This window comes from Meriones unguiculatus, chromosome X, assembly GCF_030254825.1.
Source record: "Meriones unguiculatus strain TT.TT164.6M chromosome X, Bangor_MerUng_6.1, whole genome shotgun sequence".
In the NCBI taxonomy this organism is placed as follows: domain Eukaryota; kingdom Metazoa; phylum Chordata; class Mammalia; order Rodentia; family Muridae; genus Meriones; species Meriones unguiculatus.
Window position 1 is genome coordinate 31,744,670 of NC_083369.1, and position 25,651 is coordinate 31,770,320.

A 25,651-nucleotide genomic window follows, 5' to 3' on the forward strand; every position below is an offset into this window, starting at 1 on the left:
TTCTGGAGGCCAAAAGCTCGTGTTCATTCTGTCATGTGATTTGTCAGGAGGCTGCTCTCCTTGGCTTGCAGGTGGCTATGTCTTGCTGTGTCTTCTTAGGGTCTCCCCACTTTGTATACTATGTCTGTGTCCTAATTGCTTCCTGTCAGGGCACCAGCCGGATTGTCATGAAAGCTTAACCTGTCGGCCTTATTTTAACTTAATCATCTCTTTTAAATCCCTGCCTCGAAATATAATCAGAATATAAGTTATGGGGAATTAGAACTTCAACATGAAATATTTTGGACCTGCCTTATCCTGTTCACTTGTCCAATACATATCCTCCAGCACTAACTACATAGAACCACAAAAAAACACCCACTACTCACTGTAAAAATTCCTACTACAAAGCCTAAAGATCCCCAATCTCTTTGGGACATGACGGCAGACACCTTTAATCCTACCCCTGGGAGGCAGAGGCAGGCGATCTCTGTGGCTATTACACAGTCAAAGCCTGTCTGGAGAAAACAAACAAACAAAAAAAGATCCCCAATCTCTAGCCCCTACAGACACCACTCATTCATGGACCCCATCACTTCCTGCATGAGCTTCATCACGTCATAATTCATATCACTCCACAGACTACCCACTATTCTCCTTACAGACCTCTCCCCGACCCCACATCAATTTGCTTCCTGGCCCGTAATCACTCATTCCACAGCCTAAGTCATCATGAACCATTAAATCTCTCACTGCAAAGGTCTTACTCTTCACCCCCCAGATACCCCAGCATAATTCACTGGGCTACACCATGATTGTCCCTATTCGTCACAACACCATATCCCATCACTCACCTTACAGGCCAGTACAACAGCTATCACTCCACAGCGCCTGCCACCTAACAGCATCTTATCAGCCTATAGACCCCTAACCACTCACCCTAAAAACAAACTACAGTCCCCTATAGACTCATTCTTTGTCCCACGGGTTCCATCATTAACCCGGTCCTTCTTAATGCCCATTATTCACTCCAAAGACTCCACCAGTTCATATATACCCATCACTACCCCCCAGAAGACCTCATCACTCAGCTGTCAGTCTCTTGATCACATCTATTACAGGCCTCATCACTGACCCCACAGACCTTCATTATACCCTATCTGTGTAAAGCTACACTTCAGTTCTAATCTTGGCTTTATGCAGGCTTTCAGGGTAAATCTGGAGAAATGTCTTTTTGTTGTTGTTGTTTAAAGCAAGGGAACTGTTTTAATAAGTACATTTCAAGAGGCAGCAGGCTAAACAGTGACAAGAATACCACCAGCAGGTCATAAAATATCTGTCCTGCATAATTTCACCTTGATTCTCTCATTTCATATGCTGTTACTCAATCTCTTGCACTAAAGACATGCTGACTTTGCACTGCCACACACTAGGCACAGCCTCAATTTCTCTCCATTGTACTGCCTATTATGTGCTACTTTACCCTTTGACCTTGAACTTCTTTCTCCACGGCTTTAATACTGACATTCCTTGATGGAGAGTGAAATGTAAAATAGTACTATCAATAATGTCTACCTCATTGAGTTTTGAATGGAGATAAAATAAATTGATATATGAAATCTGCCTGGCATATATGCTTTGTATTCGTTAAACAGAAGAATGAATAAACAAATGAAAGGGAAAGCTCTCCCTAGAATAATAGCAAGGGTCTCTCTCTCTTTTTTTTCCCTTGCTTCCAGTATCTTTCTCTCTTCTCCTAAGACAGAGACATCTTACCCTGTCAAAAGGGCGCACCACCTTCAATGCTAATAGATTGATCATTCCTTTCTAATGTAGCTGAAATGAGAAGCACACTGTCAAACTGTCTCCCAGTAGGAAAATCCAGTAGTGCGTGTAGAACAGGAGAGACATACAAATAACCCTAGCTGCCTTTCATAAAAAGGCTGTTATTCCAAAAACTGAGATGTAGTTTTAATGTAGAATACCAAAGCAACAAATTATTTTAAAATATACCAAATTGAACTGGGAATATGAATCAGAATCACTGCTAGTGTGATTGCTAGCATGCACAAAGCTCTGGCTCTGATCTCCAGCAACCCAAGAAACTAGGCATGGTGATGCTATCTGTAATCCTACCACTCAGGATCAGAAGCTCAAGGTTTCCTCCATCTATAAAGCAAGTTCCAGGCCAGCCTGGCCTACCTGAGATCATCTCAAAAAATAAATAATGGTTATGAGATGGCTCCACGGCTAAAAAATACCTGATGATCTGAGTTTGATCCACAGTTCTGGCATGGAAAAAGGAAGAGAACTGACATCTGAGAGTTGTCCTCCGTCTGTCCGTCACATGCATGCCGTGGCACATGCACACACACAATAAAATGTAATAAAAAATCTTAACTTTTCTGCTGGACGTGGTGGTGCTCACCTTTAATCTCAGCACTCTGGAGGAAGAGACGGGTGCATCCCCAGTTTCAGGTGAGTTCTGAGCCAGTTTGGTCTACATGGGGAGTTTTAGGCAATCCAGGCTATATAGTGAAAAACTGTCTCATTTTTTTTTTCTCGCCTAAACCACTGGGCAATGGTGGTGGTACACACCTTTAATCCCAGCACTCAGAAGGCAAAAACAGGTGGATCTCTGAGTTCAAGGCCAGACTGGTCTACAGAGTAGAGTCCAGGACAACTGCAGCTACACAGGAAAACCTTGTCTCAGAAAAAGAAAAAAAAAAGTAAGATGTGTTCAACCATCTAGCCCTAATTTAACAAACACGTATTTTTGTTGTGATTGCAGTGCTGTGGGTCGCCTGTATGCTAGACATACGATCTATCAATGAGGTAAAAACCCAGACAGACAGAGTTTTATAACAGGGCTGACCTAAACAAGTTATAAGGATTGAATAAAACAAAGACTATGTAGGGCAGCACTTTCGAGATGGAGTCTGAAGGATCAGGACAGCCTGAGCTATATGAAAATAAAACCTGGAAAAAACAACTTTTGAAGAAATGTAAGACTTCCAGAAAGCATAAAATACTTGCTTTTGGTAAATTACTTAATGACCTATAACAAGAGTTCAGAAGTGTAAAAAACTCTGTATGTACAGTTCTTTGGATTCAAATGAAAATTATTTATTAAAAGACTCTGGGCATGGTGGTACATGATTATAAGTGCTCGGAAGTCTGAGGTTTAAAAAAAAAAAAAAAAAAAAGCAAAAGCAAAAAACTTCGAATTAACCCGGGGAAATTAATGAGATTGTTTTTAAAAAAAGAAAGAAAGAAAAGAACAACTAAATACAAAAGTCTTTGGAGAAAGATTTTTTTCCCCCTTCGGGGGAGTAATTTGAAGACAAGTATAAGAATTTGATGACATCATCTGTCACAGAAGGCACTAGGCAACTCCAAGCCAGTCTTGGAACATTGACGTCACCACGGTGTGGCCTCCTCCCCGCCCTCTCCCTTTTCTCGAACTCGTCGTCAGTTTACCACGCGGGTTCATGAATCCGGAAGTAGACAGACAAAACAACCGTGCCACGGGACCAAGACAGGCAGGACCGAGGCAGGCACTTGCACACAGGCAGTAAAAAGCGAAATCTGGTCTCTGGGAGGCAGGGTTCTAGGCAAGAGCACGCTTGGCGCATGCTCAGAGGCGACCTCCAGCCCAGGTCAGGTGGGAGGGGCAGGGTCGTGTAACAACCTCTGCGCCTGCGTTCTGGCGCAAGGTGGGGCCGCGAGCTCCCGAACTGTAGGGTGTTAGCTAGGCTGGGGGGCAAGCTGCTGTTACCAAGACAGAGAAGACAGTAGCGGCAAGATGGCAACAACCTCCGCGGCCTCGGACCAGGCATGCTCCGCAGCGCCCCCGCCCGTCGGGGGTGGCCAGGCTGCCGCGGCAGCTGAGGAGGAGGAGCGAGAGGTGGTACGGGTCCGAGTCAAGGTGAGGCTGGCGGCTGGTCGGCCAGCCTGCCTGGACACCACGTGAACAAAAAAACGGTGGCTGACATAGGATAGAGCACCTGACCTGAAATTTGAGGCGTTACTTAAAGAAGGGCGAGGTTTGAGAGCAGGTTAATGAAGGCATAGGTCTTGGGGACACCTCCGTTAGGTGTGGAACTGGTAATAGGGGATAAGGAGCCAATGGAGTGGATGGGTGGAGCCTACGGGTAGAGAGGTGGGTTGTAGGGTTAGAGGAGGGCCTCTGGAGTTCAGAGGAATGGTGGAGGTGCTGTTGGCAGAAGGAGTCCTAAAGTCAGTCAACATATGGATGTTGAGAGGGCACTTTTATGCATGTTCTACCCCTGAGCCCACGTGCTTGTGGGAGGGGAAGGGTTAACTATAACAGATGTTTTGAACACTGGTATTATGAGAAAATAATAGGAAAGGTTGGGGCGTAGGGAGGTACTTTATCCAAGGTTGTATAGGAAAATCCCCCCAAAGAGGATTCAAGGCACAGAGACCTGAATTTTAAAGAGGGAGAGAGAGAGTGTGTATGTGTCAATATGTACATTTAGAATGGGAGAAGAGTTCTAGGTAGAGGGAACAGCAAGAGTAAAGGCTAGGAAGTAAAGATGAACTTGGTATGTTCCTGTAGGTTCCCATATTGTTGGAGGAGGAAGACTGAGGGCAAAAGTGATAAGACAGTCGGGGCAGAGGAGAGCAAGTGAACAGCTTGCGATGCATACTCTAGGGAAGAGACCTGTTGCAATAATTCCAGCAGGCCCTGAGTGGTGGCTCATGCTGGCATTGTCAGTGAGGCTATTAGTGAGTGAGCCAGATGAAGTGGGAAGGGTGTTCAGACCAAGAGAGGTCAGCACACTCAAAAGTCTGGAGGAAGGTTTTACTTCAGGGAACTCTCAGCAGTTTGATACTAGTAGAGCATAAAGTTCAAAATAAATCTGAGTGGAGGGAGGCCTAGCTAAGGTCTCTAGGTTTGTTGTTGAAAAGATTTGAGCATTGGGGTGTTACAGGGAGATTTACTAAACTGACTGCAGAATGGGGGGACTGGTTTTATTGTGGTCAGACTGGACATGGTGATTCTGGCAACCGTATTTGAGGGAATCTAGAAGGGTTGGACACCTAGACTATTGCAGTAGCCTTTGTTCCTGCCAGTCTGTTTTCGCGGAGCAGAAAACATGGACCCTGTAAAATTCTAAGGACACACATCCTTTCTCTGCCCAGAACCTGTCTGTGGCTTCCTCTCACCCGGAACAAAAACCAAAGTCTCCACTATGGCCAAGAACATCCACCTAAATCTGGTCCCTGACCCCTCTTTGACCCTACCTTCTAATGCTGTATACCTCACCGCACTCTTTCCATGTGATGATGTGGCCCCTCGTGGCTTACCCCTTGTCTTCTTTCCCCAGAAATGTGAGAGCTTCTTGTCCCCCGAGTTCCGCTCTTTTGCAGTAGATCCTCAGATCACATCGCTGGACGTGTTGCAGCACATCCTCATCCGAGCCTTTGACTTGAATGGGTGAGTGGGAGGATGAAACAGACCACTCATCTCGCCAGTGACTGGCTTTTGCGGTTTTGTGGTTTTTTTTTTTTGTTTGTTTGTTTTGTTTTAGGTTTTTTTTTGTTGTTGTTGTTGTTTTTAATAATCCCATGGTGAATATGTGTATTTTGCTTGGAATCTTTGGGGAAAAAAATCATAGGATAAACTAGCAGTGTGCTTTGGGTCTACAAGGTATGTGCGTTTAAAACTTTCAAGTAATATTTTCAAAGTGCCTCTCCAGACAGGTTTTACCAATACCATCAGCATAGAAAATGTTTTGCTGGGTGTGGCAGTGCACACCTTTAGTACTCTGGAGGCAGAGGCAGGCAGATCTCTGACAGTTCAAGGCCAGCCTGGTCTACATAGTGAGTTCCAAGACAGCCAGAGCTATACAGTTAGACCTCTCAAGAAAAAAGATAAAAGAATAAAAAAAAGAATAAAAGAATAAGATAAAAGATAAAAAAGATAAAAGAATAAAAAAGATAAAAGAAAATGTTTGTTTCATACCCTTGATCTCAATACTCTGGAGGCTGAAACAGGAGGATCAAGGCCAGTCGAGGATACATATGGAACTGCCTCAAAAGGAAAAAAGAAAATAATGAAATTGCTTGCTTTCTTCATGCCCTCACAGACAGTGGTTACTATAAGACGTTGCAAAATTTGTCAGTCTGATAGCTAAGAGGTGATATCTTTTGGGGGTAGATGTGATGGTGATTTTGTTGTGGTAGGCTGTCCTAGAGGAATATATGACTGTGGTAACAAATTTAAATAGTATGAAATTGATGGCTATTTCAGAGAATCCTTGGTTTATACTTCCATACATAGTTGCACAAGTGTGTTTGAAGAATAAATTCTTAGTCGCCATTGTACATTTGTGCATTTTTGTTTTGTTGTAAAAAATAACAAACATACAGACTGCTTTTTTTTTTATGTAGTAAGAAGGCTGCTTTATTTCCACTTCTATCCCTCAACTACACTGTTACCGTCCCCACAGGGGACCAACATTTTACCAGTTTTCAGTGTGCCCTCCAGATATAAGCAGGTGTGTATCTGTTTCTATGTTTGTGTAACAAAGTGGATATAAATGACCTAACCTCAAGCTACCCGTAATCCTTAGCATAGTTTCCCGGCAAATAGAAGGAAGTTGTTGTCAGTATGTTTCACATTACCTTCCTTGTTTTGTAAAACTAATCTTGAAGCTGCTGGGGATCCCAAGAGCTCCCTCATATCCTTTGTCCAGGAAGAAGAACTTTGGCATCAGCTACCTGGTGCGGGACCGGCTAGGGCAGGAAGTTTTCCTTTCCCTCCTTTCTGATTGGGACCTCAGCACAGCTTTCGCCACTGCCTCCAAACCTTATCTGCAGTTGCGTGTGGACATTCGGCCCTCGGAGGACAGTGAGTATCCAGTACCATACGGGAACTGCTGTAAGATCCAGATTTTCCCACAGGGTGATAATTCTATGCCTTACAATACACTCCTGGTAGGCCACAGGGACGTAGTTGTTTTTTTATTTTTTTAATTATGTTTGAAGACCTGGGTTCAATCATCAGTACTTCCCCCAAAAGTTTGATTATAGTAATGGTAGTTGTATATTTTAAACTCAAGTTCAAGGCTAGTGTGAGCTACAAAAGCCACCCTGTTTCATAACAAAACTACAAAATAATTCAGGCTTTGGGGTTTTGAATTTTCAAATTAGGAATTTTCAACCTATATTATCACATTGGCAATTAATGTGAAAACATAGCAATGTGGTGATGGTTTCAGGGCTACTGAAGGAAAATATCCATGCTCTTGGGGAAAAACCATTTACATGTGAAAGGGGTAAAGTGCATGATGTTTCCAAGTAATTTTACATGTAGAAGGAGCAAGAGAAAGCAAATGATGCAGAAAAACTGTGGGTTCTGTATGAGGGCTATAAGAACAGGGTTTTCAGACCACTCTCTTTTGCAATGTAAAACATGAAAGCTGGGCCTTGCTCACTCACAGATTAGGTAAATGCAGTGCCATGGAGTTAAACAACCAGTTCCAGTGCACATTCTGATAGTTTTTGTTGTTGTTGTTGGTGTTTTTTTTTGTTTGTTTGTTTGTTTTTGTTATATAAAGGGTGTTTCACAGGTATGCCTGTGTACTGCGTGCATGCTTCGTGTTGGAGGAGGCCACAAGAGGGTATAGGATTTCCTAAACTGAAATTACAAATGGTTGTGAGCCACCTTCTGGGTACTGGGAATCAAAGCCTGGTCCTCTTGAAGAGCAGCCAGTTTTTTGTTTTGGTTTGTTTTGTTTGTTTTGGTTTGTTTTGTTTTGTTTTGAGCTATCTTTCCAGCCTCACCCAGTGTATTTTATTTGTTTGGTTTTTTAATTAATTTATTTATTTGTGTTTTATATACATTGGTGTTTTGCCTGCCTGTACCTCTGTGTGAGAGGTATTGGATCCGCTGGAATAGGAGTTACAGACAGTTATGAGCTGCCATGTGGGTGCTGGGAATTGAACCCAGGTCCTCTGGAAGACCAGTCAGTGCTCTTAACTGCTGAGCCATCTCTCTAGCTCCTCTGTTTTTAACGTTTTTATGGGTTTGACTGTGTTTTTGTTTTTGGCAGTTTTTGAAACATTTATAGTATATGGCTTTAGCTAGCCTAGAACTTGCCATAGAAACCTGGCTGGCATCAAACTTACAGTGATTCTTCGGTCTATGCCTCCCAAGTGCTAAGATAGGCATAACCCACCATGCGTGCTTGGCTGGGTTGTTGGTTGGTTTGTTTTGGTTCTAAGAATTGAATACAAAGCCATATGTTTGCTAGTTAAGTGTTGTACCACTGAACTATACTGTACCTTTTATTTTAAGATAGGTCTTACTAAGTTTCCTAGGCTGACCTAAAACTTAACATTTCTTTCACCCCAGCCTTATGAGTAACTGGAAATACCCTCAATACCCAGCAATTCCCAGCTGGGTATTGAAAAACTCAGAAAGTTTTTCAGCCACACATTTTGTTTATTGTGTGTGTATATATGTGTATTCATGTATACATATGCACATGTGTACCATAACATATATGTGGCGGTCACACTCAGACTTGACAGCAAGTGCCTTTACCCACTAAACCAGCTTGCCAACTCAGCAAATTGTTTTGTTTTGTTTTGTAATTAAATGTTATGGAGTCATATAGTTCATAGCCTTAGATAACTTGTGTACTTATTTGGGTTGACTGAGGCATTTTATTGACATCATGCTAAACATAAATAGCTAAATAGCCATTTAATGAGTATAGTTAATTGTCCAGATAATCTTACAGAATTAGGATGGTGCACACCTTTAATCCCAGAAATCCAGGGACAGAGACTGGTGGATCTCTGTGAGTTTGAGGCCAGCATGGTCTACATAGAGTGTTTCAGGACAGCCAGGACTAAAGAAAGAGACCCTGTCTTAAAAAAGAAAATCTTATAGAAGGGGGATTATTATTCTTCCATAAAATAGATGAAGAAACAAACCTAGAGAGGCATAAAATTGTCTGTGTTGCATAGATAGTGGAAGACCAAGTTTTGAACCCAGGAACACAAGCAGTTGATGATCTGGCTGCAGTCTTTTTTTTTTTTTTTTTCCTGAACAATTTGACTCTATGATATTTAGGGGTTTAGAGTGCAGGGGCCAGGCCTATTGTCACATGCCTTTGATTCTAGCACGCACAGAAGCAGAAGCAGACAAATCTATATGAGTCAAAGGCCATCCTGGTCTCTATATACATACAGAATTTCAGGACAGCTAATATTACATAGAGAGACCTTATTTAAAAAAGAAAAGACAAAAAGACTGGCCGGCTGGCAGGCTGGCAGCCTTCCCAGCAAGAGGGTTACCATGACTCTCAAGTCAGACTTAAAAAACAAACAAGCAGAGTGGGTGATGTACCTCTTTAATCCCAGCATTTGGGAGGCAGAGACAGATGGATCTCTGTGAGTTCAAGGCCAGCCTGGTCTACAAAGTGAGTTCCAAGACAGCTAGGACTATGCAGAGAAACCTGTCTCAAAACAAAGCAAAAATGCTTGGCAGCCTTGAGAAAGAGAAAGAGAGAGGTAGAGAAGGATAGAGAAAGGAAAGTAGGAAGAAATAGAAGAAAAGAAAGAAAGAAGTCAGACAGCAGGGCACAGAAATCTGTGTCAATAATTTGTCAGGGGCTGAAGAGAAGATTCAGAGGTTAAGAGCACTGGCTGTTCTTCCAGAGTTCCTGAGTTCAATTCCTAGCAACCACGTGGTGGCTCACAACCATATATAATGAGACCTGGTGTCCTCTTCTGGCATGCAGGTGTACATGCAGACAGAACACTGTATACATAATAAATAAATAAATCCTTAAAAATAGCTTAGTCAGGGGCTGGAGAGATGGCTCAGAAGTTAAGAGCACTGGCTGCTCTTCCAGAGGTCCTGAGTTCAATTCCCAGCAACCACATGGTGGCTCAAACCATCTATAATGAGATCTGATGCCCTCTTCTGACCTGTAGGCATACATGTATAAATAATAAATAAATAATTAAAAAAATAGCTTAATCAGTCACTTGAGTAATTCCTCAGGCCTTAGTTCCTTCACCTCTAACGTGGAAACAGTTGTATTATTTGAATAAATAAAGTCTTTCGGGCTGAATAAGCACAGGGCAACCCAGCTGCATAAAAACTGAGAACATGCCAATGGAGCATAGAGTCAATGATACCTGAATTCACAGAAGCACATTTTAAAAGTTCTTTTCTCTCTGTTCATGTGTTTGTGTAAGGGTGTATATGCAAGTGAGTGTATGTGTATGTGTGTGTGTATGTGAGTGTATGTGTATGTGTGTGTGTATGTGTGCTCTCATGTGGGAAGACCAGAATCAACATGAGTTTCTCAGTCATCATCCACCTTATTTTTTGAGATAGGTTTCTCCTTGAACCCAGAACTCACCAATTAGCTACATTGGCTGGTCATCAAGCCAATGGATCCTCTTGCACTACTTCAAGGGCTGGGATTATAGGCCTACAACACTGTGCCTCTAATTTTAGGTGGACTCGGGATTACTAGGGATCCACATTCAGGTCCTCTTGCTTATGTGGCAGCCACTTTACTGACTGAGACATCTTCTTAACCACAAACTTATCTATAAAAATAGTTTTTTTACGGACTAGAGAGATGGCTCAGCAGTTAGGAGTACTGGTGACTCTTCCATAGAGCTTGGATTCAGTTCTCAGCACCCACATGGCAATTTAAAACAGTCTGTAACAGTCTGGCCTCCTAGCTGTCTTGGAACTCACTTTGTAGACCAGGCTGGCCTTGAACTCACAGAGATCCATCTGTCTCTGCCTCCCAAATGCTGGGATTAAAGAGGTACATCACCCACTCTGCTTGTTTGTTTTTTAAGTCTGACTTGAGAGTCATGGTAACCCTCTTCCTGGGAAGGCTGCCAGCCTGCCAGCCGGCCAGTCTTTATGTCTTTTCATTTTTAAATAAGGTCTCTCAATAAGACGTTCTGCTCAGACATATGCTCATAAAATATTTTTTAATTAACTCTCCAGTTATTGATGAATCAGTTCTTTCTCCACTGTTTCTAAAAGTGCTAACTTAGTTTCCAGGTTCCAGCATATGCCTGCTCTGTTTCTGATTTTTTTTTTCTTACTCTGATCTCTTCATTTGCTAACATTTTGTTTTATTTTGTTTTATTTTATTTTATTTTATTTTATTTTATTTTATTTTATTTTATTTTATTTTATATTTCAAGACAAGGGTTCGCTGTGTAGCCCTGACTGTCCTGAGCTCTTTGTAGACCAGGCTGGCCTCAAACTCAGAGATCTGCCTGCCTTTGCCTCCCTACAAACACATTTATTTGTTTGTTTGTTTATTGAGAACAAAAAAAAACCACAGCTCCCTGAAATCATGAGAGGATTCAAAAATGAATTGCCTTAAACTTATATTTTACTCTGTGTGTGTGTGTGTGTGTGTGTGTACCAAGACATACCTGTAAAAGTCAGATGACAGTTTTTCAAGAGTCCGTCTGTCCTTTCACCTTGTTGAGGTAGAGTCTCTTTTTCCACTTGTTGTCCTGCATATTCCAGGTTAGCTGGCCCATGACCTTCCAGGCAGTTCTCCATTCTCTACCACTGTCTCACAAAAGGAGTGATGGGATTACAGATTTATACTACCACATCTGGAGTTTTGAGGCTAGAACTCAAGCCATCAGACTTGTTGAGCCATTTCCCTAGCCCATCCCTGGCTTTTTATGCTTATGGCAGAGATATAAACTCTTATGCTTGTACAGCAAGCATCTCACCAATCGGCCCTATTTTGCTTAACGGAATTAACTTGTCACACCACTAAAATGCAGAGGAGAGTACTAGGTGTATTAGCATATGCCTTTAATTCCAGCATTAGGGAGGCAGAAGTGAGTTGGAAGCCACTTCTACACCAGCTAGGCCTATACAGTGAGACTTTGTTTCAACAACAACAACAACAAAAATCTGCTGTCTGCTGGGCATAGTGGGCCATGCCTATAATCCCAGCCATAGGGAGGCAGACAGATTTCTGTGACTTAACCAGCCTGGGCCACCTAGTGAAATCCAGGACAGCCAGGGTTATGTAGAAAGACTCTGGATCAAACAAACAAACAAACAAACAAACAAAAACAAAAAAAACACAAAAAAAAAACAGAAGAAACAAAAAACTCTGATGGGGAATTTTACTGGAGTTACATTTTTGTTGGTGGTGTTGAGACAGTGAGACAGGGTCTTTTTGTGTAGCCCTAGCTGGCCTGGAACTCACAGAGATCTGTCTGCCTGCCTTTCCTCCCAAGTGCTGGAATTAAAGGTATACCCAGCCTTTAAATTAAATGATTTAAAGAAACAAAATTTAGCAACTAAGAGAAAATACTTAAATAGCAGAGGACCCAAGTTTGGTTCCCAGCCCCCATGTCAGGTGGCTCACAGCTGCCTATAACACCAGCTCCACGGCGATCTGAAGTTTCTGTCGTCAGCAATGGCACCCACACACAGTCAATTGAGAATTACAAAAAAAAAAAAAAAAAAAAAAAAAAACTTAAACAAATGGAGTACAGTAAAGAAACCCGAATAGCTGCTCCATGGGTGAAAGGGGGAAAAGTTTTTTTTTCCAAATTGACAAGGCTGTCACTAGGGAAAGCAGAAAGAAGTGACTGGGGTAGGGATGGGGTTGGGGGTTCTCCTTGGTTAAATGAGAACAGGAAGCTGTAAAGAATAGAGCCTGTGAGCTGGGACAAGGCCTTGTGAGTCCAAGACTGAGGGAGCCTAGATGCTAGCATTGACTCTGACTTGCTTATAGGCACCACAGTCAGTTTTGCCAGAAGTAAGAATGTTTCCTTTTAGTAATGTTTCTTCAAGCCCCCGAGGAAATGCAGTCTTCTGTCTAAATGCCTCACCTTGGGAAAAGGAATTTCTTGCAAGACTAGACAAGAAACTCTTTAGTAACCAATTAAACACATTCACCTTATTAAAAAAAAATGAGGCCCAGGAGGCTGAACATTTGATGGGACCTTCCTGGGCCATAGATGAGTTCAAGGCCAGCCTGGACATGTGTGAGTGTGTGTGAAGGGGGGATGAAGCTCAGTGGTGGAGCATTTGCCTAGCATTTGCTAAGCCCTGAATTCAATACCCAGTATGGAAATATTTAAACTTTTTTTTTCTTTTGTTTTTTTTTTTAAGACAAAGTTTCTTTTCTTTTTCTTTTCTTTTCGGTTTTTCTAGACAGGGTTTCTCTGTGTAGCTTGGCTATGCTTGATTCACTTTGTAAACCAGGATGGCCTTGAACACAGAGATCTGCCTGCCTCTCTCTCCCAAGTGCTGGGATTAAAGGCATGTGTCACCACCACCAACCCCCAGTCTGTCTTTTTTTTTTTTTTAGGTTAATTTTATTATTTTTACTCATGTGTATATGTGTGTGTGTGTGTGTGTAAATAATGCCACATGTGCACCTTCCAAGGCCAGAAGAGGCCATCAGATTTCCTAGAGCTGGAGTTACAGGTGGTTGTGAGCCACCCAACATGGGTGCTGTCATCTTAATTACTGATTGATCTCTTCAGCCCCCTTATATTTTTTATTGGTTTGTCATAGGATGATTTTGCCCTATATAAACAAAAAAAAATAAGTTTGCCATGCAATAATAGTGCACACCTTTTTTTAATTTTATGTTGTTTTTTTTTTTTACTTTTCATATTTTTTATTAATTTTTATTTTTTTATATTAATCACAGGTTATTCACTTTGTATCCCAGCCATTGCCACCTCCTTCATTCCCTCCCAACCCCACCCTCCCTCCCTCATCATCTCCCTGCCCCTTTCCAAATCCACTGCTAGGGAGGTCTTCCTCCCCAAACCTTTAATCCGAGCATTTGGGAGACAAAGGCAGGTGGATCTCTGAGTTCAAGGCTAGCGTGGTCTACAGACTGAGTTCCAGGACAGCCAAGCCTACACAGAAAAATCCTGTCTCGAAAAAACAAGAACAAACTCAAACCACTGATTTGAAATGCTACTCTTTTTATAGATTGGGTTCCCATATACACTTAAATTTATTTGGGGTCTTCCTCTTGCATTCTGTGGACTGGCTCTGTTTGTGTTAAATATTTTTGTTTTGGTTTGGTTTTGAGACAGGGTTTCTCTGGGTAGCCTTGGCTCTCCTGGATTTGCTTTGTAGACCAGGGTGGCCTTGAACTCATAGAGATCTGCCTGTCTCTGCCTCCCTGAGTGCTGGGATCACAGGTATGCGCCGCCACACCTGGCTTTGTGCCAGCTTTAACACTATGTATGTGTGTTTTAATTTTTTATGTATATGGATGTTTGGCATAGCTATGTACCATGTACATGCCTGGTGCCCTTGGAGACCAGAAGAGGGCATCAGATCCTATAAAACTGGAATTATAGGTGATTGTAAGCCACTATGTGGTCACTGGGAATAGAACCCAGTGCCTCTGGAGAAACCAGTGGTCTTAAACACTGAGCCATCTCTTTAGCCAAATGTGTATGTATGCATGTATATATGTATGTATGTACATATGTATGTATGTGTAAAGTGTGTGTGTGTGTAATGTGTGGCCCTGGCTGGCCTCAAACACACAGAGGTTCACCATCTTCCTACCACTTTCTTCCTAAATCCTGCTGGGATTTAAGGTGTGTGCTACCACACAGGGATAACACAATTATTTTTAATGGCAATGCTTTTATGGTCAGTTTCAATTAAAGCTTTTGCCATCCTTTGGATGTTCTGTTTCTTAGCTATTCTTAACCATGAATTTGTTCTTGTGAACCTTAAAATAATTTCATCCAGTTTCAGGGGGGTAAACATTAGAATTCTGGTTGGTATTACACTGGATTTATATATATTAGTTAAAGGTTTGGCAGTTTTGACAAATTTATGATGAAGAATAGAGTATGTGTCATATGTATTATGCAATACCTCAGACAGGGTTTGGGCCTGAAGCCCATAATGAAATGCTTGGATGTGTCTGCAGGAAATGTGTGCACATTCACCCAAAGTCGGTTATATAAAGACTATTTATAGCCTCATGTTGGTCCATGTCAGGTTTTGCAACTAGACAAGTTTGTGCATGCAGAAATTCTTTGCCTGTTTCTGAATGTGTTTTCAATTTTCCTGTTGTATATCCGTATAAATAGAATGCTTCTCTTTTCCTGTTAACCCCTTTTGGCCTATGATAGGACATTTGTTCTCTCCCTCCCTTTCTCTCTCTCTTCTCTCTGTTCTTCTGTCTTTCTCTCTCATCTTTTCCCTCTCCAACCGCTCTCTTGGTTTCATATAGCCTAAGCTGACTTCGAACTTCTGGTCCTTCCTTGGCTACCTCCCAAGAACCAGGATTATAGGTATATATAGGTATGTTCCACTACACTTGGCTGAGTGGGGCTCTTTATGACATTCATACTATTGCTGTACCTTTCTATTTGTGTGCCAGCTTTACCATCAAGTTTCTTTAATTTAATTTAATTTTTTTCTTCTTCTTTTCCTTTTTTGAGACAGAGTTTTTCTGTGTATCTCTGGCTATCCTGGAACTCACTCTGTAGACTAGGCTGGCCTCAAACTCAGATCCACCTGCCTCTGCTTCTTGAGTGCTGGGATTACAGGCATGTGCCACTACTCCTGGCCAAAGTTTTTTTTTTTTTAATTTTCAACCTCACCCTCCCACCCACCCTGCTTTTTTATTTTAGTTTATTTACTTTTATATCACAAGGGTTTCCCCTCCCTCCTCTCCTCTCAGTCCCCTCCACTCTCTCTCATTTCCAATTCTCCTCTCCATTGCACCCCAGAAAAAAAGATACATCATCAACCCTCCCCAGCACATGAAGTTACATCAGAACTGAGCATATCCTCATCCCCTGAGGCCAGGCAAAGCAGCCCTGCCAGGAAGAAGTGATCCAAAAGCAGGCAATAGAGTCCATGTTAAAAACAGCCCTCGTAAAACACTCGCCAGGTGCCCCCATATGAAGACCAAGCTGTCCATCGGCCACATATGTGCAAGGGGCCCTAGATACAGAGCATACATGCTCCTTAGTTGATATCTTAGTCTCTGTAAGACCCCATGGATCTGGTTAGTTGTCTCTGTCTTCTTGTCGTGTTCCTGTCCTCTCCAGGTCTTTCCATCTTCCTCCAACACTTTCAACACTTCCACAGGACACCCAGAGCTCTGCCCCATGCTTGGTTGCAAGTCTTAGCTAGCATCTGTCCTATCTTGACCTGCTGCTGCCTAGAGCCTCCCAGATGACAGTCAAGTTAGGCTTCTGTCCGTAAGTATAGGAGAGCATCATTAGTACTGTCAGAGCTGGCGCTCTACCATGGGGTGGGTCTCAGGTTGGGCCAGTTATTGGTTCAACCTTTTCTCAAACTTTGTTCCCTCTTTATCCTTGCACTTCTTGTAATTTTCGGATCAAAGGTTTTATTGGTGGGTTGTTATTTTCTTCCTTCAACTAGTCGTGCCTGGCTAAGAGGTGGTCACTTCAGTCTTCATGTCTCCCTCTGTTAGAGGAGTCTCAGAGTCATACCCATATCCTTCCAGGAGCTTATCCTGTCGCAAGCCTCCAGCTTGACAAAGAGATGCCCCCCTGCCTCAGTTTTCCTTCTTGTTCCTAGCCTTCTGACCTCTGTTCTCCCCACATCTGATCCTCACCATTGTTTCCCTCCACATTCTATCCTCTGCCCAGTTTTCTGTCTTCATTCACTTCTGTAGTCTATTCTTTTTGCCCTTCTGAGTGACATTCAGGCACCCTCCCTTGTTCCATCATTGTTACTTAGCTTCTTTGCATCTGTTGATTGTAGTATGGTTATCCTGTACTATAGGACTAAAATCCACTTATAAGTGAGTACATACCATGTGTCTTTCTGGGTCTGAGTTACCTCACTCAGGATGATCTTTTCTAGTTCCATCCATTTGCCTGAAATTTTCATGATTTCTTTGTTTTTAATAGTAGTATTCTATTGTCTAAATGTACCACAGTTTCATTATCCATTCTTTAGTTGAGGAACATCTAGGCTATTTTCAGTTTCTGACTATTACGAATAAAGCTGCTATGAACATAGTTGAGCAAATGTCCTTACCATATGGTAGAGCATCTTTTGGGTATATGCCCATGAGTGGTATAGCTGGATCTTGAGGTAGCTCTATTCCCAATTTTCTGAGAAAACGCCAGATTAATTTCCGAAGTGGTTGTATAAGTTTACATTTGCACCAGAAATGGAGAAGGGTTCTCCTTTCTCCAAATCCTTGCTAGCATGTGTTGTTACTTTAGTTTTTGATCTTAGCCACTCTAACTGGTATAAGATGGAATCTCAGAGTCATTTTGATTTGCATTTTCCTGATGACTAAGGGTGTTGAACATTTCTATAAGTGCTTCTCAGCCATTTGATATTCCTCTGTTGAGAATTCTCTATTTAGCTCTATGCCTTTTTATTTTTAATTGGGTAATTTGATTTGTTGATGTTTAATTTCTTTTTTCTCTTTTTTTAAAAAAAAAAGATTTTATTATGTATACAGTGTTCTGCTTGTATATACACCTGCATGCCAGTGGAGGGTACCAGATCACATTATAGATGGTCATGAGCCACCACGTGGTTACTGGGAATCGAACTCAGAACCTCTAGAAGAGCAGTCAGTGCTTTTAACCGCTAAGCTATCTCTCCAGCCCTGATGTTTAGTTTCTTAAGTTCTTTGTATATTTTGGATATTGGCCCTCTGTCTGATGTAGGGTTGATGAAGAACTTTTCCCAATCTGTAGGCTGCCATTTTGTTATTTTGACAGTGTCCTTTGACTTCCAGAAGCTTTTCAGTTTCATGAGGTCTCATTTATTGATTATTGATATCAGAGCCTGTGCTACTGGTGTTCTGTTCAGGAAGTTGTCTCCTAAGCCTAAGTTACATATTTCTTAAGTTACATATTTTCCCCACTTTGTCTTCTAATAGAAGCAGAGAACTGAACTTCATTCCTGTACAAGAATAGCAAGTGCTCTTAACCACTGAAGTCTCTTCTCTAGCCCAATATTTATGCATTTTTAGATACTTGACAGAAGGCTGGCTGGCCTTTAAGTCAGTATGTAGTGCGGGCTAAGTTCAAAATCCACTTTGAGCTTCCTGAGTATTGGAATTACAGATATAAGCCATCATGCATGGTGGTTGGCAAAGTGTAATTTTTAAATAAATAGAAGTATACTTTAATGATAAAAATGTCACATAATTATGCCTGGCTTGGTGGTGCACCCCTTTAATCCTAGCACTCAGAAAGCAGTCAGCTTTTATGAGTTTGAGGCCAGCCTAGTGTATATAACAAGTTCCAAACTAGCTTGGGCTACAAGGTGAGACTCTATCTCAAAACAAATGAAATAAAATGTCAAAATAAAGTATACTGTATCCAAAAAACAGTAACATCATTACTTAGTATCAAATATGATACACTACACTTAATTCTGTTGCTACACTTTGATACAGCTAGTGGCGAGGATTCATTTACAGCACAGTCATCACAAACTCAGGAGTGGTGTGTTGCGCTTCAGCAGCTATGTCATCAGTAGTAGTTCTTCATCTCTCTTGTAACCTGTGGGACCACCGTCATGTATGTGGTGGTCATTCAGTGGTCATTTGCCTAAAGAACTTATTGTTCTCCTCTAGTAGGGTGTGTGACTTAAATGTTAAAATGGTCAAAATGCTTCTCTTGAGCTAAAGTATAGATAGTTCAGTGGTAGAGGACTCGTCTAGTATATCTAGCTCCACAGACACAAGCAGAAAAGCCTTTCTTTGGCCAAATCAATTTGTATTTATCTTAGTTGGGTGTGGGCCCCTTGCATCTCAGGCTTTCTCAGTGCTTCACTGATGCTCGAACCCTTATCTTCTAGCCTCTAGAGTTGTACAGCAGAAGGCCATCTTCAAATGGATAATACATTAACATGTGAATAGGTTCTGAGGGGCCCATTAATGTATGTTAAATAGCTTCAGCCAATTGGTGAGCCATTTTTGTTTTCTCTTTCTTTCTCTCTTTCTCTTTTTCTTTTCTTTCTTTTTTTTTTTCCTTTTTGGTTTTTGAGACAAGGTTTCTCTATATAGCTTTGGCCCACTTTGTAGACCAGGTTGGCCTCAAACTCACACAAATCCCCCTGCCTCTGTTTCCTGAGCACTGGGATTAAAGGCCCATCCTGAAATGGTCTTTTAAGTTTTTGTTTTTAGAAGAGCAGCCAATGCTCTTAGCCACTGAGCCATCTCTCCAGCTCTTGGTGAGCCATTTCTTCAGAAAAATTTTCACCATACTTGTTGCCTATTTAATTCTAAGATCTCCACCTGATCATTTTTTTCTCTTCATTTTTATTATTTGTGTATGGGGTTTCCCAAGCTTGGCCTCCAGGTCTTTTTACTTTTTCACTGGAATCATTTAACCTTAACTATGTCTTGCTGTAGTTTCTTAATTTGGTAAGGAGTACAATATTCATCTCACCTGGGAAGTGTGTTAATGCTCTGATTAATGTTTTAGCAAGACCACAGTGGTAGCTAGCAAGGGGTTGGGGGTAGAGTGATGGGGGAACAGGGAGGGATGGGGACAGAAATGGTACAGGGATTAGTTAGGAAGGAGCAGTCTAAGGTATCTGGGGTGGTGGCTTAGATAGGGTTCACAAAGTAGATGAAAAATGAGGTGATGTTGAAATGGCAATGATTTGGACTTGAGGACTGAGTGAGTGGAAGGGGGCAGGAATGGGTCAGGTTCCTGGCAATTGAACAGATGAAGCAAAAAGGAATATCTGAGCTGGGAGTGCATCTCTTCCTATCCTTTGTGAGCCCTTTGTTTTGGAGTAACCTCAGAGATATTCATGGAGAGGCAGTGGCATCTAGACATGGCTTTGCTTTAATCCCAGCACTCAGGGAGGCAGAGGCGGGTAGATCTCTTAGTTTGAGACCAGCTTGCTCTACAAAGTGAGACGAGGACAGCCAAGGCTATACAGAGAAATCCCGTGTCAAAACAAAAGAAAGGGCTATGAGTCCATGAAAACACTGTTTAGGGCTGTCATTGACCTGCAAATGGTCTATTTAAACAAATAGAAGTTGATCTGTTTCATGTAACTGTTTGTTTCACATAATTATTCATATAATGAAATTGGCCATTGGATGTTTTCTGCTTTTGCAACACTGTGATGATGTCTTAAACCTGGCAGTTCATGCCTGAATTCCTAGAACTCAGGAAGCTGAATTATAAAGATCACCATGAGTTCAAGGACAGCCTGAGCTACAGAGTTAAGTTCCAAGTCATCCTGAATTAGAGTGAGACCCTGTCTCAAAACATTTTTTCAAACCTAAATTCAGGCTGAGGCTGAAGGTCCCTGGTAGAGTGTTCTTCACATACATGGTCTCAGGTTCCATCCCTAGCACACAGGCACACTTACACACACACACACACACACAAAGGATCCATGGTGGCTGAGGTGGTTCCACGGTCAAGAGTGCTTACTGGGGTGAGAAAGCTCAGCCAGTCAAAAGCTCAGCATTTGTCACCAATCCTGACAAGCTGAGTTCAATTTCCAAGATCCATAGGGTAGAGTGAGAAAAGTGACTCCCATAGGTTGTCTTTAACCTCCACACATGCACCGAGGCTCATCCATGTACCTACACAGCAAATAAATGTAAACTTTCTTGGTTTATTTTTGTTGTTATTGTTTTGAGACAGGGTTTCTTTGTATAGCCCTGGCTGTCCTAAAACTTGCTGTGTATACTAGGCTGGCCTCAAACTCAGAAATTTGCCTGTCTGCCTCCTGAGTGCTAGGATTAAAGGCATGACTCACAACCTTTAATTACAGCAGGAGTATCTAATGTTTTTTGCAGACTCCTACACTGTAAAAACACATACTCACTGCTGGGCTTGATGGTGTGCACCTTTAATTCCCTGCACCAGGGAGGCAGAGGCAGGTGGATTTCTGAGTTTGAGGTCATTCAGGTCTACAAAGTGAGTCCAGGACAGCCAGGGCTATTACACAGAGAAACCCTGTCTCGAATAAAGAAAAAAATAAAAAGGTGCATACTCATATACGTAATTAATAGTAAAAGTAAAAGAAAATCTTCCTGGGTTGGAGCCATAGTTCAGCAGTTAAGAGCATTGGCTTCTTTTCCCAAAGACCCAGGTTCAAGTCCCAATACCCACATGACTGCTCACAACTGTCTATTTTAACTCCAGTCCTGAGAGATCTGATGCCCTCTCTTCTGGCCTCCCTGGCCACTAGGTATGCATGTGGTACACAGACATATATGTAGGCAAAAACCCGTACACATAAACAGAATTTTTTTTTGAGACAAGGTTTCTCTGTGTAACCCTGGCTATCCTGTAATTCACTTTGTAGACCAGGTTGGCCAAGAACTCAGAGATCCACCTGGTTCTGCCTCTCGAATGCTGGGATTAAAGGCATGAACCACTACTGCCTAGCTTCTTTTTAGTTTGAAAGGAAAAAATAAAAATGGAATCTTGGCAATTGCTGCTGCAGCCACATCATACTTGAAATGAGAAGAGTGATGAGGAAGAGATCTTAAGGGAAGGGGGAGAGGAGAATGGAATACATGTGACATGGAAGTGGAGGAGATCAGCAAGAGGAGGGCAATAGGGAGGGGGATGAATAAGAACAAAGTATTTTCATATATGTTTATGAAAACCTCATAATGATAAAACACTTAATTTAACAAAGAAAAGGAAACTATAAAACAAAAAGGACACAAGGAGAAAATAAAGATAGAGAAGGAAGAAATCTCTGCCACTGTTTCATGGGCCAGGAGCAGCTAAGGTCAGGCATAGCAAGTTCCTTTTGTCTAACATACACAACATAACTTTCCACTAACACTTTTTCTAAGCTGGGTCTGGACTGTGGGGTAAGGTAAATGTGGCTGTGATCCTAGGAATAGGAATTTATTACTTCCCAGTTGTAGAATCTTGGTCACTAACTAGTTGTTCCAAACCTTTTTGGTCATTTTCTGTAAAAGAAAAATGATAATTGTAATTTCTATCATTTTGGTGGGGAAAACTATTGTGAATGTAAGATGAGGAGTGTTGGCTCTCAGACTTTGGGCATGGGATTCACAAATCCACTTCTTTCATTCACTAGGGGGGCCTTGAACAAGTAAATATCTATAGACCTGTTTCCTCATCAAAAATAAGGATAAAGCCAAGTGAGGCGGCACACACCTGGTCATTTAATTCCAAGTACGCCTGAGGCTGACACATAAGGAGGTTTATAACCCTGCCAGGACTGGAATAGGTTCAAGGCTAGTCTGGGTAACTTAATGAGACACCGTCCCAAAAAAAGGTATTTTAGTCCCAGCACTCAGGAAGGGAGGCAGAGGCAGGTGGATCTCTGTGAGTTCGAGGCAAGCGTGGTGTACAAAGCAAGTCCAGGATAGCCAAGGCTACACAGAGAAACCCTGTCTGGAAAAAACAACAACAAAAAAGGTGTTTTTCCAAAGGCCTCATGATATAGCTCAGCAGCAAAATACTTGTACAGCACATGTATACCCTGGGTTTGAATCCCCAGGACTATTCTCTCCACATGCACAAAAATATATTTTAAAAAGAATACTAACTAGTACTTCCATAGTACCAAGTATAAGGACCTGATTTACTTCATTTTTATTGGGGGGGGGATACACATTGTCACGGTGCATGTGTTCTACTACTGTGTGAGTTCCAGAGATTAAACTCAGGTCATCAGGCTTCGTGGCAAGTGCCTTTTCTCACTGAGCCATCTCACTGGTCCCCAAGTTATTTATTTATTTATTTTTGTTTTTTTATTTGTTTGTTTTGAGACAGGGCCTCATTATATAGCTCTGGCTATCCTGGAACTCTCAGGATAGCTGTGACCAGGCTGTAGACCAGGCTGGCCTCAAATTCACAGAGATCAGTCACCCTGCCTCTGCCTCTCAAGTGTTGGTATCAAAGGCATGCCAGGTCCTCAAGTATTTTTTAAAGGAGGTAGCCTTGTTATATAGTCTAGTGTGTGCATGTCTGTGTCTGTGTCCATCTTCCTGTCTCTGTCTCCAGGAACTGTGTATTACAGGCCTGCATTACCAGGCTCAACAGACATTATTATTTCTTAAGGTTAATCCCTTGTTCCAGTGTCTTGCACTCAATTTATATTACTTAAATCATTAAAATATTAAAGGCTTTTCCGGCCATTTTGTGAAATATTTCCCATGTAAAAACCGTTCATGGCTGATTTTTTTAAACATTATTTGGATGAAACAGAGACGAGGAAATAGATGTTTATTGCCCTGTTGGTAGCTAAGCTTTAGAAAAGGAACCTTGTGATCTGGGTTCACATTTCTGTTCTTATAGTGCTTCACTTTGTACGTTCAGGCCCATTGCTGGAAGACTGGGACATAATTAGCCCTAAAGATGTCATTGGATCCGATGTGTTACTGGCTGAGAAGCGACCCTCACTGACGACAGTTGCCTTGCCTTTTACACAATCCATCCTCTCTCAGGTGATTTCAGGAGGTGGGGGGTTTCACTTTAGCTGTGGTTGGAGGGAAGGGCCTATCTGGAATTCCCATTCCTGAGCTTGCTAGTTGGCGTCTGCCCTAAACCCCCACAGGTAACCTGTAGCTTCCATCTCCCCTTCCTCTCCAGGTGGGTCGTACATTGTCTAAGGTCCAGCAGGTGCTGAGTTGGTCTTATGGGGAAGATGTCAAGCCTTTCAAGCCACCACTGAGTGATGCTGAGTTTCACACATACCTGAACCATGAAGGCCAGCTTTCCCGTCCTGAGGAGTTGCGCTTACGGATCTACCATGGCGGAGTGGAGCCTTCACTTCGAAAGGTGAGTTGCCTTAGTCACTGACTGCATCCATCACTCTGTGGTCACTGGTAGCTTGTTAGATACGTTCAGTGGAGCATACTGTCATAGGTACGGTAGAAAAAAATCCAAGGAAGGGGGTTCTGTGTCAGGTAGGTCTTAAGAGTCAGTGGCAAGAAGGCAAACCTATTACGAGGAGGACAGAGGACACAAGAGACAGGGTGGGTAGTGATTCATTGACATGGGTGTGACAACTCCGTAGTTGAAGCTGAACTTCATATCTTCTTTTGTCTCTGGCTAGGTGGTATGGCGGTACCTCCTGAATGTGTACCCAGATGGGCTAACGGGCCGTGAGCGGATGGACTACATGAAACGTAAGAGCCGAGAGTATGAGCAGCTCAAAAGTGAGTGGGCCCAGCGAGTGAACCCTGAAGACCTGGAGTTCATCCGCAGCACAGTCCTCAAGGATGTCCTTCGCACAGACCGAGCCCACCCCTACTATGCAGGGCCTGAGGACAGTCCACACCTACGGGCCCTGCATGACTTGCTCACCACCTATGCTGTTACTCATCCACAGGTATCATACTGCCAGGGCATGAGTGACCTGGCCTCACCCATCCTTGCTGTCATGGACCATGAAGGCCATGCCTTTGTGTGCTTTTGTGGCATCATGAAGCGCCTGGCTGCCAACTTCCATCCTGATGGCCGTGCCATGGCCACCAAGTTTGCCCACCTCAAACTGTTATTGAGACATGCTGACCCAGACTTCTACCAGTACCTGCAAGAAGCAGGTGCCGACGACCTCTTTTTCTGTTACCGCTGGCTGCTGCTGGAGCTTAAGCGTGAGTTTGCCTTTGATGATGCTCTCCGAATGCTAGAGGTCACCTGGAGTTCACTGCCCCCTGACCCTCCTGAACATGAAGTGGAGCTTGTCGGACCTCCCAGCCAAGTGGCAGACACTGGCTTTGGTAGCCACAGGGGACGGGCAGTACGTCAGAGGCATATGCTGAGGCCTGCTGGTGGAGGTGGCAGTCCTTTTGAAGATGCTATTGTCCACTTAGCTACATCTAGCCAAGGACCTAGTGGTGGAGGACGTCTCCTGAGACAGGCCAGCCTGGATGGTCTCCAGCAACTCAGGGATAACATGGGCCCCAGGAAGGACCTTCTGGTTCAACTATCCCACTCACCTACCCTAATTAGCTCTAAGTCTCTCTCTGAGCCGTTGCTGAACTCCCCAGATCCACTCCTCTCCTCCTCTTCTCGGCCCGATTCCCCATCTTCGTCATCTCCTCCATCTACCCAGGAGGCTTCTCCTTCTGGTGACATAGCTGTAGGATCTCCCTTGATGCAAGAGATAGGTTCTCCCAGAGACCCTGGGAAGTCCTTACCACCCCCACCTCCAATGGGCCTTCCTCCACCCCAGGAGTTTGGCCGAGGGAACCCCTTTATGCTCTTCCTTTGCCTGGCTATCCTGCTGGAGCACCGTGACCACATCATGCGCAATGGGCTGGATTACAATGAGCTAGCCATGCATTTTGACCGACTGGTGAGGAAGCACCATCTAGGGCGTGTCTTAAGAAGGGCCAAGGCTCTCTTTGCTGATTACCTACAGTCGGAAGTATGGGACTCAGAGGAGGGGGCCGAGGCCACAGCCCCATCTTGAATGTACTCCCTCCAACCTTCCATCCCCAGCAACACTCCATAGTTTGCCATGAGAGCCTACACCTGAGACTTTATTCCCTGCCTGCCAACCCCAGACATTGGAGCCTGGGGCCCTTTCTCCCCAGGTTTAAAACTGTGTGGTTCAGTGTTGGCGCTACTCCACAGAGGCTGTGGCCTCTTTTCTGTATTTGTTTTGTTTCTAAACTATACTTTGCACACACAAAGGTTACTGTGG

General features: G+C 42.8%; 1 protein-coding gene across 4 annotated transcripts; it reads left to right on the forward strand.

The window, feature by feature from the left end:
* Window positions 1-3,262: 3,262 nt before the first annotated feature.
* Tbc1d25 (TBC1 domain family member 25) lies at window positions 3,263-25,651 on the forward strand. Of its 4 annotated transcripts, none has more exons than XM_060374400.1 (6): window positions 3,263-3,907; window positions 5,334-5,443; window positions 6,705-6,859; window positions 23,296-23,444; window positions 23,590-23,778; window positions 24,056-25,651. In XM_060374400.1, the coding sequence occupies exons 1-6, from the start codon at window positions 3,785-3,787 to the stop codon at window positions 25,415-25,417; spliced, it is 2,088 nt and encodes a 695-aa protein (XP_060230383.1). In that variant the 5' UTR covers window positions 3,263-3,784; the 3' UTR covers window positions 25,418-25,651. The 4 variants fall into 4 exon arrangements, with proteins under 4 accessions (XP_060230383.1, XP_060230384.1, XP_060230385.1 ...); XM_060374401.1 differs by having other exon boundaries at window positions 3,272-3,907; window positions 23,317-23,444; XM_060374402.1 differs by having other exon boundaries at window positions 3,888-3,907; window positions 6,400-6,859.

Bases quoted from the DNA above. Each gene is read 5' to 3' on its own strand.
- Tbc1d25 (XM_060374400.1), top strand. From the start codon at position 3,785: ATGGCAACAACCTCCGCGGCCTCGGACCAGGCATGCTCCGCAGCGCCC. The intron at 3,908-5,333 runs GTGAGGCTGGCG...TTCTTTCCCCAG, and splicing joins TGGTACGGGTCCGAGTCAAG to AAATGTGAGAGCTTCTTGTC. The intron at 23,445-23,589 runs GTGATTTCAGGA...CTTCCTCTCCAG, and splicing joins CACAATCCATCCTCTCTCAG to GTGGGTCGTACATTGTCTAA.